General features: G+C 41.3%; 1 protein-coding gene across 7 annotated transcripts in view; it reads right to left on the bottom strand.

The window, feature by feature from the left end:
* Positions 1–356: 356 nt before the first annotated feature.
* Positions 357–15,213, bottom strand: part of LOC126547013 (dehydrogenase/reductase SDR family member 12-like) — an 83,790-nt gene continuing 68,933 nt past the window's right edge. For 6 of the 7 annotated variants that reach the window (XM_055062978.2, XM_055062979.2, XM_050194823.3 and 3 more), the window contains 2 exons: positions 10,546–10,683; positions 357–5,817 (listed from right to left, as the gene is read on the bottom strand). In XM_055062978.2, the coding sequence (XP_054918953.1) occupies positions 5,702–5,817; positions 10,546–10,683 (254 nt within the window). In that variant the 3' untranslated portion in view covers positions 357–5,701. Of the gene's footprint in view, positions 5,818–10,545; positions 10,684–12,942; positions 13,009–15,213 lie in introns of those variants that run through there. The other variant, XM_055062982.1, reaches the window with a different exon arrangement.

Raw genomic sequence — 15,213 nt, 5'->3', positions numbered from 1 at the left:
TGCTAATTTTTATTGGACTGGTTTGAATAGATAAGACATTGTGATTTTCATGTGCTGCCCATAGTGAATAATGGCCAAGGAGTGGCAGCATTCACTGTCACCCTAATGAAAAAGAAAACAAATAACTGTTTTGTAAAGGGGCTTAAATGCAAGGTGTTAGGATCTGTGTTTCTAAGAGATATGAATATGTTTATGGATTATTTCGAAGTGGAGAAGTGGTAGCACCTTATTCATCACTGTTGGGCAAAATGAGGCACGGTCTGGTCAAGAAACATCTGGGAGAGTTGAATTCAGTGCTGTTTCATTGCAAAATAATGCAACATTCACATGACTAGGTGTATTTAGCACCTGTAGGCTTCTTGAAACTTTACTTTTTATTATTTATATTTTTGCTTACATTTCTGCAAAAGACTAGTTTACGAAAGACCACAATCTTTTCTGGAGAGACTAGAGAGTTCTAAGGCTGTACCGAAGTCCAGTTATCTACAAGTATCTTTTCCCCTTGCTTAAGCGCCAACTTGTCAGTATGCCCTTGCATATTGCAACATCGTGTTTTTATTTATCCTATTGCTTCCTTTCATGATGTAACTTTAAAGTAAACTTATATTTTTGTTAGAGGTGTGTGAATGTTCAATATGAATCGTCATTGTTCTAAAGGCAGTGCATATTGTAGAGACATGGACGAACACTATGTCACACAAACGCAAGTGCTGTATTTGATTTTATGTTTGTCCATGTCTGAACAAATGCACTGCCCATAGAACAATAATAGCCAACCAACTTGCCCATCAATACCTCCTGAGCAAATACGAATAAAATATTATTTTCCATTTGATTTGAGAATGCATCATTAACATTTGTTGAATATTTGTTTCTGTTCGAATATAAGAGCAACATCTTAATTAAAGTTTACAGAGAGAAAAATTCATTCAAATAGTGACCGCTCCGAATGATTCTGTTGTTTGAATCTTTTCTCTTTTGTGCTCACGAGGATTTCTACAGGAATTCGGGGCTCGGGCTCCTTTTCCAAGCGTATCACCCCTGAAAAAATCCAAACGCCAGGCCTGGGTACACTTGTGCCCATCTGAACCTTTGGGTGCTCAGCGGCGGTGGGAATCGAACTCGCAACCTACAGCAGCCAAAGCAGGAGGTTGTGGGTTCTTAAATGAATGTGTGCAAAAGTTAACATACCTTCAACATTTTCCAGTCATTCAGCAAGAATGCCTTGTCTTTAGACAGTCTGTACTAATCTGTTGTCTTGATTTAGACAAAGAAATCAATTTCTTTACAGCAAAGCTGTTTATGCGAACCCTGTGCCATCGTCTTTGGACTTCGCTAAAAAGGGGCCTCGTGACGTAGTGAGAGAGAAGGAAAAGAGCTCAACAGTGGGAACAGGGTTGGAGTAAAGCCCCTTAAATTTCGTAAAGTAGTGACACTCTCCTCCTTTGCCTTCACTATTCATTTCTCCTCTCTTTCATGCTCCCTCCTCGACCGTGGCGCTGCCTACACTGCTCGAGTGTAGCAACGGCGCCAACATGCGCTTCTCACCACTCCGTAGACGCTTCTCAAGCAAAAATGGCGCTGATGCACGGCGCGAAGGCCCACGTGATGCTATTAGGCCAATAGCGACGCGGCGTCGACCTCTTCCAGAGCGCGTGAGGAGGAGGCGGCATTCTTCAAAGCGTGGCAGTACTTTACTAAGTTTAAGGGGCTTTAGGTTGCCATGGGGTGACCCCTTTTCTCCTGCGAGAATGTTATCTTATACACGAATCTTATACGGTTGTCACATGGTACATTTTCGATGATCGAGCTAGATCGGCATCGTATTTATCGATGAGTGATTCCACCCTGCCGTGAAACAAACATTACGCTGGCGGTTTGCGGCCAATGAACAATGCCCAGCTATTGAAACGCGACACTAGGGGTGTGTGGCTGCTGGCACTTTTTGTGCCAGCAAGAAGTCCTAGCATCCATGTCAATCGTCAAACCAATCCAACCAATGGACAAAACAATTGCAGCGCCTGCATCTTCAGTGGGTGGGTTTTGTGCCCAATATACGGAGCTTTGGATTAGTGGTTCCGCACATTCCATCCCAGCTACAACTATTAAAAAAAAAATTTAATTATGGGGTTTAACATGCCAAAACCACTTTCTGATTATGAGGCACGCTGTAGTGGAGGACTCCAGAAATTTCGACCACCTGGGGTTCTTTAACGTGCGCCTAAATCTAAGTACACGGGTGTTTTCGCATTTCGCCCCCATCGAAATGCGGCCGCCGTGGCCGGGATTCGAACCCGCGACCTCGTGCTCAGCAGCCCAACACCATAGCCACTGAGCAACCATGGCGGGTAGCTACAACTATAGCAAGACCACGAGTAGTGCATACTCCTGAGGAAGAAGCTGCCTACTGCGAGCGCCAGGGCAAAAAAGGGGCAGAGCAACTTGCACACGAAAAAAAAAAAAAAGCACGGCAAAACACAGACAGAAACCTCACGTGAAAAAAAAACACTGGGAGAATTGCAAAACAGAGCACTCCTAAAGCATGCTCACCACGCAAAGCACGCAAAAGCAAAAATGAGGTGAAAGAATGGTGAAACAAAAGGTTTACAATATAGACTGCTTGCAAAGTTTGACTTGCATGGTGTAACACTCGATGTAACAAACACAGCTTTGCTGTTTGACCATCTTCACAGACTGGAAGGGGCAGTGGTATTTTAGCCAGTGTCAGTGTTTGTGTCCTTTTAAAACGACTTGCTGTGCTGCGTAGTATTTCCTTTAACTCCTTCAAGGAACATAACATAATATTTCTACCCACATTTGGTGATATGCCGGCCGTTCCTTTATATTATTACTGTCACGGTCATGGTGCACCAGATTTGATTGCTTTCAAATTGTGACCGATTTACAAGTTCCACAATAGACTGGTCGTCCAGTTGTGAATGACATTTACATGCATGAAATGATGTAACTAAGCCTTTTCTTATTTAAAGGGACTCTTGTAACCTTAAACTTTTAGTTTGTTTAGAAATAAGACAATTCAATAAACAAGTGTCATTTTTCTCAATATTTAAGTGACTTGTAACTTTCACTATTTGAATACCCTTAAATTTTTTTATAATTTCCTTGGAATATATAGGACATATGTACCCTACACAATAATATATTTTCTTGATCTGTGCGGTGTGTAACCATTTGAGTACAAAGAAAAATGCTTCTTCGCACTTTTGTATGATTAAGGGCTCCCAAGGAATGGGTCCTGCAACACTTTCTGAACATGGTTAAAAAAATATGGTTGGTCACTAGACGATGCTGTCATGAATATAGGTATAAGCCTATTATTGCAATCCTTGCAGCAGGGAGCCACAATTTCACTCAAAGCGAGCACCTGCTTTTTCCTTTAAATTGCTGAAATCCCTGCTGCTTTCTGTGTATGTTTCTATGTGCTTTTAATCATGATGGCCATTTGCTGGATTCTTTTAGACACCACAACTAAGCAGTGCCTTCAGCAAAGGCAAAGAGAGATATCTCGGGATGATGTGTCACTTTGCCCTTAGGATGGGCAGGCAGGCTATGACACAGTACCCTAGGCATCAGAGGAAAAAAGGACAAAATTAAAATGTAAACAAATCAATGCATACATACATTCAATAAATAAACAAAGGAGAGTGGTGCCATCTGGTGGTGGAGAATACCAGCACTGCATAACCGCTGTGACATCATAGATTAGTCAGCATAACAGGTTCACACTACACAATCTTGAGGTCAATAAAAAAAAAAAAAAAAGCGTGGCTCGACGCTGGACAGAGCACGTGGGGCCTAGTTCTGCATAGCCATGGCAGCTCAGTTGGAATGATGAATAAGCAGGGAAAGGCCACAAGAGTGTTGCATTGGCAGCATTTGATTACTGGAACTGCATTCATGCAAGACGCATCAAAAAAACTTTTTGTTGGAACAAATTTGTGAGGAGGGTGCCTTCTCCATAGCCTCAGACATTCACCATTCGTGAAAATTGCTGCAGCACCCATTTAAAAAATGTACTGAAGTGTAAAACTAAACAACCAATAATTGTGTCACATTTATTTTCTTTTACTTGCTGCTACTGTATTACAAATTCATCCCTTACAAAAGGCATTTCAAACAACCATTTACTCATACTTTCAACACGGGCTGCATATCTTGTATACTAAAAAGCACTGCCAGTTTGCCAGTGCCAGATTCAGCTGGCTCATTTTATTGTGACAGCAATGACGTGGACACTCCAGGCGCATTTCTGCTGTCGGTGTCACCATCGCTGCGGCAGGCCGCGCATACCCGGCCGGGCCACTGTATTTTGAAAGCCATCAGCGACGGATACAGAGTCCCACTGCGCTTTGTTTTCGCCACTTAGCGTTTAGGTGAGCGGCTGCACGAAGCTCACTTCACTCGCTGTTGCTGCCGCACTTGCTCACGACAGCGTTTCGACAGCAAGTGTCCACGGTTATCGAGTGTGATGTGTTTTTGTTTGCTGTGCGAACTGACACTATGCTTGTTAGTATAGTTAGCAAGCAGATTCACAAGATGATGTGGCCAATAAAAGAGCTATCCTTACTTTGTATGGCTGTCTGCTAATTTGCTATCGCAATCAATGCTTCGCTTTTCTGGCAAAACTGCAACTTATTTTTTATTTTCATAAACCAGTTTTGTTTGGCGTTCGCACAGCAAATTCACTCCAGGATTGTTTAGAGATGAGTTGCAGGAAAATAGTGTCCTAAAAATTATGTGTTATATGTTGTGACACAAAGAATCTCATTTGTGCATAGTTATGCAATGCAGCACAAGTTCACACAGAAATGGCATCTCCTTCGTTGCAGTTCATAAAGACTGCAGAGTCCTTCAGTGGTAACAATGCATTTTTTTTTCTATTGCAGTTGTGACCGGAATAAAGAAGGAGAAAATTGTACATGTAACAATACCAATGCATTTGCATACCACAGGACACCAAACACACATATATACACACACATTTAAAGTGTAGCCTTTATATGCATTTTAACATCACAAGTAGTGGTCTTTATCACCAATAAATATGTCTATGAAGACACTGAGCATTTAAACAATAACTGCTGTTTGAGGAAAGATCTTGAACACAGATATAACTGAAGTAGGTGCTTACATAGCATATTAATATACTCACTGGACATTTCTGAGTACACATAAATTTACAAAATTATGTCAACACAGCAGAAGCTCATTTTTAGAAAAAGTACTAAAGCACAGAGGAAAAAAAAAGCATCTCTACAGTTTAATATACATCAAGGAAATGGCATTTCTTCTGGCATTGAACTGCTGAACAGGTGGGAACTTTCGCAGACTTACTTTCATTCTGACTGCACATATGATGCACTAATAAATTATTCTACTTGGATCACACAGTATACAGTATACAGTTTCATCTTTTTAACATAAAAAGCCTATCTGGAAAGTTGCATACACACACAGCTTTTAAGACACTGAAAACTTACACAAAATGCATAGAAATTGCAACAGTTATACCAGGTACAAGAATTGCTTGAACATGAAAACTGTACCTAGTCACCTTCTGTAGCAGAAACCAGCCAGGGACATCCTTGAGCACATGAAAGGGCGGCTAAGTAAGTCGGGCACCAAAGCTGCCGTAGCGGTTACAGGCATACCACTTTTGTGGTTGCTTATTGTGTAGAGGCTAAGAGAGCCCCAACTTGTTAACAAAGTCTTCTAAGTTCCTCATAAAGAACTTCTCATCATCCAAGCTTGTCTTTGTCTTGCCAAAGGGAAGGTGGGGGCAAGTTGTCCTCCTATCTGGAATACCAGGAGTTCCAAGCATGACACAGGTGGCAATCAAACAAGCCTCCTGGGGGCAAAGTCTTCTGGAGGCAAAGCCTCCAGAACGCTCTGCTCGCAGTGAAGTGGCAACTGGAAGAAAGGAATTTCCTGCATATCTTCAATGTGTTGTCACCCGGCGTCCATTTCATGCTGCAAGATGACAATGCTGTAACATCGGCCGAAATGTGTGCCATGTGATTACAGAGTGAATCAGCAACCACTGATGCGGGGCCAACACCGTGTTACAATGCATTGGAAATTCATTTCTTATGATTGCCACTTCTGCACTGGCTATAACGAGTTAATCTTGTTTTAATCTGTACAGGTTGCTTCTAGCTTTCACCAATGAAGCAAGCATTGTTGAAAAATGTACTCATGCCAGAAGGGTGGCTCTGGCACTCCACATGTTCTTAGCCCTGTAGCCTTGACAAAAATGTTTAACTATTGAATGTGAAGCATTTCATTGCATAGTCAGAGCCAAGGCCAAATACGAAGCCATTCAAAGTCGCAGAGTTTGACACTGATGCGCGTGCATGTCCATGCGCCCGCTTGCTGGCTGCTATGGGCTCAGCGCCTCCTTGCACCATGCACATGTGCATGCACGCCCACGTGCACGCTTACAAACCGCTACTGGCTTAGCGCCTTCTTGTTCCACTTGCCAGTAAGGGTGTGCAAGCCACAAATAAATGTGGCTTGGTTGTGCTAGGTGCGCTATGTTGTGTGTAGGCCTCTACTTGTAGATACCACAAAGTTTGAGATTGTATTTGTGAGTTTTTGCACATCTATTGACAAGGTTCATTGCTAACTCACAACCGTAGTGGCACGTACTGCATAGTCGTGAGTAGGACACCAAAGCAAAGTGCAGTAGGCTTGAGCTCAATTTGCACACAGGCAAATTGTTTTTTAAAAAACTGAGTTTTTGATCAATAATCACACCACTCACTGTCCCACCGCTGGTCATGGGCTGTGCAAAAATGCTGCTAGCATCGCAATGACTGCATTCGCTGTGTCACCACATATCGTAACTGTTGCTGTAGGAGCAGTTCAGCCCAATAAACCTGATGCTCTTGCTAAAGGCAGATGATTGCTATAGCCATGTGTAATACTTGCACATCGTCAGTGCAACTAATATCAAGATCATTTTACTGAGGCATTCAGGAGGCAAAACAGTCATCCAGATATATGTGCTCCCACCTGAAGCCGACAGTTCATAAAGGGCTCATGGCAATGTAGAGGCCATATTGAAAGGCTCGATTAAGGTACTAATATGTACTGGGAAAACACGAGGAAAGCGGAAGATGGAAATTCAAGGCGATGAGCAAAACGAGAACAAGGTAAAAGCAAGCACCACCGTTTCGACAAGTGGACTTGCCTTGGAAACGACAAGTCCACTTGTCGGAACATTGGCTCCCGCTTTTACCTTGTTCTCGTTTTGCTCATCGCTCTAATATGTATACTGGGTAATATATAGCCAATACTCCAGTGGACATTAAGAGGGAAAAATGGAACTGGGCATGCCATGCAATGTGTAGGGCAGATAACCGGTCGACCATTAGTTAGAGAATGGGTGCCAAGGGAAGGAAAGCACAATTTAGGATGGCAGAAAATTAGGTGGGGTCATGAAATTAGGAAATTTAGAGGATGAAGTTGGAATCAGCTAGCGCAAGATGTGGGTAATTGGAGATCGCTGGGAGAGGCCTTTGTCGGGCAGTGTACACAAAAATATACTGATGATGATAACGTACTGGGTTGATATGGCTTTATCTATATTGATTATTCTTTACCAACCTTTGCAAGGTAAATTCCATTAGGTGCATTAACTCTTTCATTACCGCACCTATAGAAATCGATCAATTGGATAAACAGTTTTTCTATGCATTGTTAAACATTTCCATTCAAATTCCTTTACTAGCAACATCATGCACCGTTTAAAATGACGACTAAACTTTAACTACTTGTCAGGTTTTACAACTTTTGGCAGATTTGAGAGTCTGGAAAAATAAAACTTCGACTGGCAGTATTGTCGAAGCTAGCCTCCAGAGCTCCTAGCACTTCTTCAATAAAAAGGCTCTGCTTTGCTCGACTCGGTAATATCATTCTTAAATGACAGCAGCAGGGAAGACACAGAAGCTTCTCTCAGGTTGTCAATTGTCCGATCCGATGCATAGGCTGTTTTAACAAGGACTCAAACAACGGTAGATGCGCGTGAGTGCGTGTGATTTTGATAATTGTGTTCGACTAGTATCAAGTGCAACTTTATTCCCTCCCTTTCACCCCCTCGTGGGCTGTTTTTATCCATCAGTGCTTCGACACTGTATGTATAAAATATTATGAGCAATCATTCCCATCGTGTAGGGGTTTTCACTCGCACAAGAGTCGCAAGTGATCTCAGACCGACCTTCGGCCGAACCTTGACTAGCTGTCTAAACTCTAACATTTTGAACACCGCCTGTGCCCTTATTCATTACTGTACAACAGCGTGCAACACTCCACATTGCTATACAGCATGGTGCACAAATGGAACAAAGCACGTGGAGGCTCCAATGCCAGTTGAACGCACATTAGACCACCTTGCTCGCACAGAAAAGCCGATCGAACGCAATAACCTAGTGTGAGGAGGCTTCTGCATGCTCCCTGACCTGACAGCCATTACTTCGCGAGCCTAAAGAATGCAGTAAAAAACGAACGAGGTGCCTGCTGCAATGACAAAAAACAAATGTTCCCTGTACAACAGGAACTTGCCTGTTTTAACATTTGCAAAGCTACTGCTTCTCCTGGGAAAGCATAGCATGAGCATCACTATGGCTAGTATTGATGGCAATAAATCTTAATTTTTTTTTGTGATGTGACTTGCAAATGCTGGGAACTAGGAACTAGGTGCATGTTCTGTACATTTCATTTTTTTTTTACTTTCAGTATTAATACTAAAAATAGCAAATTATTACTTTCATTTGTGTTCCTTGAGGTGCTTCTTTGAAGTTTATCATAAGAATACCACAAAATTGCTTGAGCAATTATTACTGCTATACATCCATCCAGAACATCAGTGATCAGGCTATAATTTTATGTATTGCAGTACTATATGGTATGACTACTACGGATTCAAAATGTTAAAAAAATAAAAGCACCAGAAATTTTCACATTTCTAGTGGTAATGAAATAATTAAGTGCGCTAAAATAAGACAAAGAGGGTAGACTAACATACACAAGTTAGCAGTATTTAATGCTATCTGCTACACACACATTGGCTCTTAATTGGTGAGTTAAAAGTGCATTGAATCAAGTAACACAAAAGAAGAACACACACACATGCACAGCGTATTGTGCCTAATTTATGCACAAAATATTTCTTGTTGAAGAACTTTCTCAAACAATATTGCAGGGTCATTTACCTGCTCAAATACCCAAGCTCACCACGGCACCTTGTCTTCTGAGTACCTTTGAAACATCAGCTTTGGCAACATACATCCAACACTGCAGCACACAACAGTAAACCACCACTATGTTGGACATATTCACAGACAAATTCCTCCTGCTAATATAATTAGTGAGAAGAGTAAGGTGGATCTGAGGGGCCCAATTTTTTGTTGGTCACAACCATACAAAGAAATAGACAGTGAAGCCAGAGAAAGCATAGGGAATATTAATTATGTTGCATTGAAATGTATAAATATTGAGGTAAAGAGAAATGAAAGAGGATGACAAGATAACTTGCTGAATGTGGGAGGCACAGTCACATCTTCGCGTTATACATGGTTGTGCTTTACCAATTCAGCCACTGCAGCGTTACCCTTCTGGCCACTTTCTTTGGTATTTGCATATGTCTACAAGAGTAGCCCTGGGGGTGTTCACCAGCACCGTTCAAGGCCATGGCAGTGGATGTACTCGCACAAACCTCTGAGCATGCAAATCAGCCGTACTCAACAGCACCAAGCAAGAAAAATGCAGCAAGAGTGCAGTTTTACGACAGAGATTTGTTTTCCACTTGCTCCCACTGCAAGCGCTGCAGTCAGCCACTGACACATGATCCTACCTAAAATGAAATGGCAACAGCAGTGCCAGCCTCACCAGTGGTGGAACTCAAGGCCAAAAATGTGTATGTCTTTGGGAAGTAAGAGAAAATGTCTCTTGGTCATTAATTGCATGAGAAAAACTGTAAAAACATTTTTGAATTCTGCACGATTACTCAGATTCATGTTCTTAGTTACAGTGGCGAGTTAGCATGGCAATGTTTAGATGCAGACACTTGCCATTGCGGCAGCAATCTATCCTCAAAGGGTGCAAAGGTACCCTTTCTTCTGGGCAGAGATGGCCTGTAGTTTCATCCTCAATGATTTCAGCCAGTCACATCACAGCAGTTATCGCCTTTGCAACACAGAAGAATGCAAGTGCAGATTCTAAAGTTATCAGATGTCGTTGAAGATTGCGTATTTGTTGCCCCTTGTATAGCATCGTTTTTTTTTTAATAAAGATAATAAACTATCAAGAACAAAAGCCTGTGTAACACTGGAAGTGCAGGTGGGAATTTAGAGAGACATCACACATCACAGTGTCCACACAACTGTAGACCACTGTCATTTTCAGGGTGCAAGACATTTTTTTTTTTTTCATATAGCTCATCCATTTTCGACATGTTTATTGGAGGTCTCTTGGACTATGCAGGTTGAGAACAAAAAATCATGGGGGATAGATGTCTTCACGTACCTTGAAAGAACATGCCGCTTGAGTGTTTGAGGGCTGCTTGCGAGATGGCCAGCCACAGAATTGTGTCTGCTGCTTCCTCCACCGAACGGCACCGTACAGAGACTTTACGCAGCAGTTTCGGAACAGCATCCTTGACCCCTGTGTAGAAGCAATTAATTGCATTCATTATTTAAGTACTCACTGAATAAATGAATTCATTATTGCAGTATTAATTAAATTCAAGTGGTAACCTATTCTATTCATAGAAAAAAAAAATAGAGAAAGGCCACGGATATCCTAACTGTGTCAATTGCCAATTGTGGACACCAGAACCGTCCCGCAGACTTTGAAAAAAATACAGGGTAAAGGAATAGAGGATAAGGAGGTCAGACAAATTGTTGTAAAGAAATTCCAAGCTGTGCCATCTAGACCCTTGCAATAATTGCGCATAAGAGTGTTGCTGCTGCATTGAACATTCTGAATACCTTTAGGAAACATGCAACGAGTTGTAAAGCTCAAGGTTATTCCTTTTCTTAAAACAGGTAGCTCAAAAATGGTGCATAATTAAGTGAGCACAATGTGAGCACATGCAATGTGAACACATGCAGCCCCCATCTTACGTTTCAGACCAAGTCTAGGTGCTCTCTGCAATAACAGTGTCATGGCATTGATACATACTTGAATCAAAGCCAACCTTAATTCTAAGCAGATGCCCAAACGTCGGAGTCGAAAAGAAGCTTTCCTTTCAACCAAGGGGCAAGTATCAACGACATACTAAATGTCGCTCTTTTCTCACATCAGACATTAGTTGCAAATTCTCTGTACGATCACATGACACCCAAAAATGCTTATCTTTATGCAAGATGCTCACTTCTGGTCATCATTGGCATTTACATTTCATTCCTTGTTGCATACTTCTTCCCAAAATTCAAAGCCCTCGGTCTGTCGAGCATGTTGGAAATGTAGCACTGTCAGAACAGTTACGAGTCCAGTTTATCAAAGATGTTGCTCAACATGGCCACTATTTAGTTTGCCATCTGTCAGCGACATGCAGTTGAAGTGACCTGCCATGGTTAGGTGCTGCTCTTCCTCGGTTATCCAGCTGGTGTAGCACTTCCTTAGCCTGTTCTTGTTGTTAGTATTGGTAGATTGTTAATAGCAATATGAAGTGGTTGCAGTTTACTCCCACAAACCATAGAAAAGAATCATTACCCTGCCTCCTTGAATATAGACTTGCTCTCAAGTTTCACTTCCACATTTTGTAAAACAGAGAGCTCGCCTCACATTGCAACAAACAGTGTTCACAAAAGAAAAATGCTAGCTGTATTATTTATTTACTTTCTTTTCTTCTATTTAAAGTAGCTAAAACTAGTCAAGCTAGTCTGCTCGGACAATATGACAAAAAATTGAAACAATGATGTAAGCAGAGCACCATGTTGTAATCCCTTTTTGTCAGTTGGTTACAAGAGCACAAGAAATGCAAACAGGAGTTGCAAGCTAAAGAGATTCACAATGGCATTTGCATTTACAGTGCAGTTTGTGACTAGATACGTATAGATTTTTTTTTAACACAGCTCATTCACGAGACTTTCGTGTTCGAAAGAGGTGAATGTTGGTTTTACTTCAGTCATTACTGATAGAATGAGGCGTGGGCACTGGACAGTGACCATATACAGCCCATCTGCACTCGACACAAATTTTAGGGCCAATCTTGTACTTGCCTCTATTTAGACTTGGAAGCTCGCACCACATGCAGATGTGCAGCTCGCAAACTTTTCACCCAATTACTTACATTTGCCATCACTGATAAAGAAAACAAGAACAACACTTCAAGCGTTAATGTTCAATGTACCCTTACGTTTACACCTAGGCTGTGCTAATAGAGATGTGGGTGCCTCAACACTGCACTAGTGTCTGCCTTTACAAGTAGTCTCTTCTAACAAGCATGTTGCCATTTCAGGTACTTGTCTACAAACGCCTAGACACAAATTTTATTTATTTATTTACTTATGTATTTATTTATTTATTTACATCATACTGCAGGCCGTGTGGCCCAAGCAGGAGGGGCAAGGTAACAAATAAAAAATATGCGTACAAAAGGCAAAGTTGCAAAATATGAAACTTAAGAAATGAAACAATATAGCATAAAACAGCAATGTTACTTAGGAAATACTAATAATATGAGTGAATTGATTCAGGGAAGTTCAGATGATGGAAAGGGATGAGGTTCCATTCTTCTATAGTTCGAGGGGGAAAAAAAATTGTAAGAGGTTTGTCCTGGCAACGTAAGGAGAGAAAGCGAGGGGGTGGGAATGATGGGTTTTCCTGGATGCAGAAAAAGTTATGTATGGACTAGGATCTAAAGAAAATTTACGGTTTATGAAGGAGTAAAGGAACTTCAAGCGCATTATTTTTCACCTCGTTTGAAGGGTGTGAAAACCATTTGTCCGCAGTAATTCAGTTATAGACTCTTCTCGGCCATATCTGGAAAAAATAAAACATATGGCTCTTCTCTGTATCCTTTCAAGGGCGTTAATGTTGATTTTGGTAAACGGGTCCCAAATAACGCAAGAGTATTCCAATTTGGGTCAAATAAAATTGGTATAGGCTAATGATTTTACTTCATGGGATGCATGTTTAAGCTTATGGCAAAGTAGACATAGCTTTCTGAAAGCAGGAGAGGCGGAGAAGCAGGTTGGCTCTGTCTACTTAACAAGACAGAGCCAACTTTTTACAGTCCTACCCACAACACGTATTCGTGCATAGACTAAGCCATAGGGTCAGCATCACTTCTTCTATACCTGGAATGGAGAGTTATCAGTAATCCATATGGGAGCGATCATTTCCCAACACTCCTAGAAACAAGAAAGTGGCACGATGGACCAGCTTACCCCAACAAGTGGAAAATTCATAGTGCAGACTGGTCAAAGTTCAGAAACATATGTAAACTGTACCTGGAAGATGTGGACCACCTAGGTGTAGAGGAACTGGCCAGCTACATCACTGAACATATCCTCTGTTCTGCTATGTTCTGTTCTGCTAGGAGTGGCGGTAGCAGCAATGTGGCTATTCCAATTTAGGTTGTTAGTAATTGTAATTCCAAGATACTTGTACTCGCTCACTTCGGCCAAGGGATCTTGGCCAATAGAATAAAAAAACTTAAGGGGTAGCTTTTGTTTGTTATACATAGAAGCACATATTTATCTGAGTTAAGTTTCATTCCCCACTTGTTGCTCCACTCAAGAATGTTGTTTAAGGCTAAATGAAGAGATAGTTGATCATTAACTCTATTAATTTTGTTAAAAATGATAGTCGTCTGCGAACAGACAAATATTGACAGGGGCCTCTATTACATCAACTATGTCATTACAGTAAATAAGAAATAGAAGTGGGCCGAGCACGCTGCCTTGAGGCACACCAGAGGTTACTGAAAGGGAATTGGACTGCTGCCCATCAATCACTACGTACTGTTTTCGATGCGTTTAGTAAGCAAGTAAGCAGAAACCCAGGACAGGATAAAGGAATTTTAATTTACTAATTAATTTGTCATGAGGAACATCAACTGCTTTTTGAAAATCTAAATATATCACATCTACTTGGCCAGCCTAGTCAAGGATAGAAACAAACGAGTGAATGACTGTGCTTAATTGGGTGACTGTCGAGAGCCCCTTCCTGAAGCCATGTTGGAAAGGAGAACTTTGTAGTTTATCAGCCTATTCTAATATCCTGAGTGAAAAATGCCTCTTTGAAGAAAGCTTTTCTCTTCATATCAACAGAACACTGGTATTTTCTCTTAACTGGCATTTTCTCTCAAAGTGGTTTAGTCCTCATACCAGTGCTGCCTTTCACTTTCTCACGCTTCTCATCTACCACATGCCATTGCTTCCTGCTCCTAATTAAAAATTAGTGGAGAGGAAAGGCATCTTATATTTATGTTTTTACAAAGCTGCTCACGGTCAAACTAATAGATCCTGTTCCTAATTGTAAAGCTAGCTTTCCTGCCAGGCCAGTTTGCTAAGATAACGGTGAAAATGAGTACTGGAATCAACATATGTGTGCACACCTAATGCGTTTTGCAATATGCATAATGTACACTTTAACCCCACAATAAAATCATGTTTTCACTAAGCACACACTCCTACACAGAAACACTTACTTTATGTCCTAATTGCTGAAAGTACTACTATAGTATTATAATAAAGCTCACTTCTGCCATTTCAACCTGCACTGTGCTGCTTCAAATTACACACATGTACCATACATGCACACAGGCTATAAAATGCAGACTGGTAGCTGTAATAAAGGCCAACTGCAGCAAATTATCACTTTGCCTAAACTGGCTATATTGAAGTAGTATATATTATAAATACATTATATTATATATTATATTATGAAATCAAATTCTGAGATTTTGCATGCCGAAACCTGTTGCGATGCCTGTTTCGCGAAGCTCAACCGGCGTTACTATTGGGTAGCGTAACGTCGGCAGGCTGCAGGCCTCCGGTAGACCATGGCGACCAGGTAGGGACGAGACGATTTCTAGTGCGGAACTTGCACTGTTTATTCAATGGTTGGGGAAAAATGTAAAAAAAGAGAAGGAATGATGAAAAAGTACATTGCAAGGCCCCTTAAATAGGCTCACTGAAATCGTAGGCAGGATCTTGCTCACGTCAACGTAACGTGACATGC

The sequence above is a fragment of the Dermacentor andersoni genome, chromosome 1 (genome assembly GCF_023375885.2).
Source record: "Dermacentor andersoni chromosome 1, qqDerAnde1_hic_scaffold, whole genome shotgun sequence".
Taxonomy (NCBI): Eukaryota; Metazoa; Arthropoda; class Arachnida; order Ixodida; family Ixodidae; genus Dermacentor; species Dermacentor andersoni.
The sequence above is the reverse complement of the archived record's forward strand: the minus strand, read 5'-3'. Positions and strand labels throughout refer to the sequence as shown.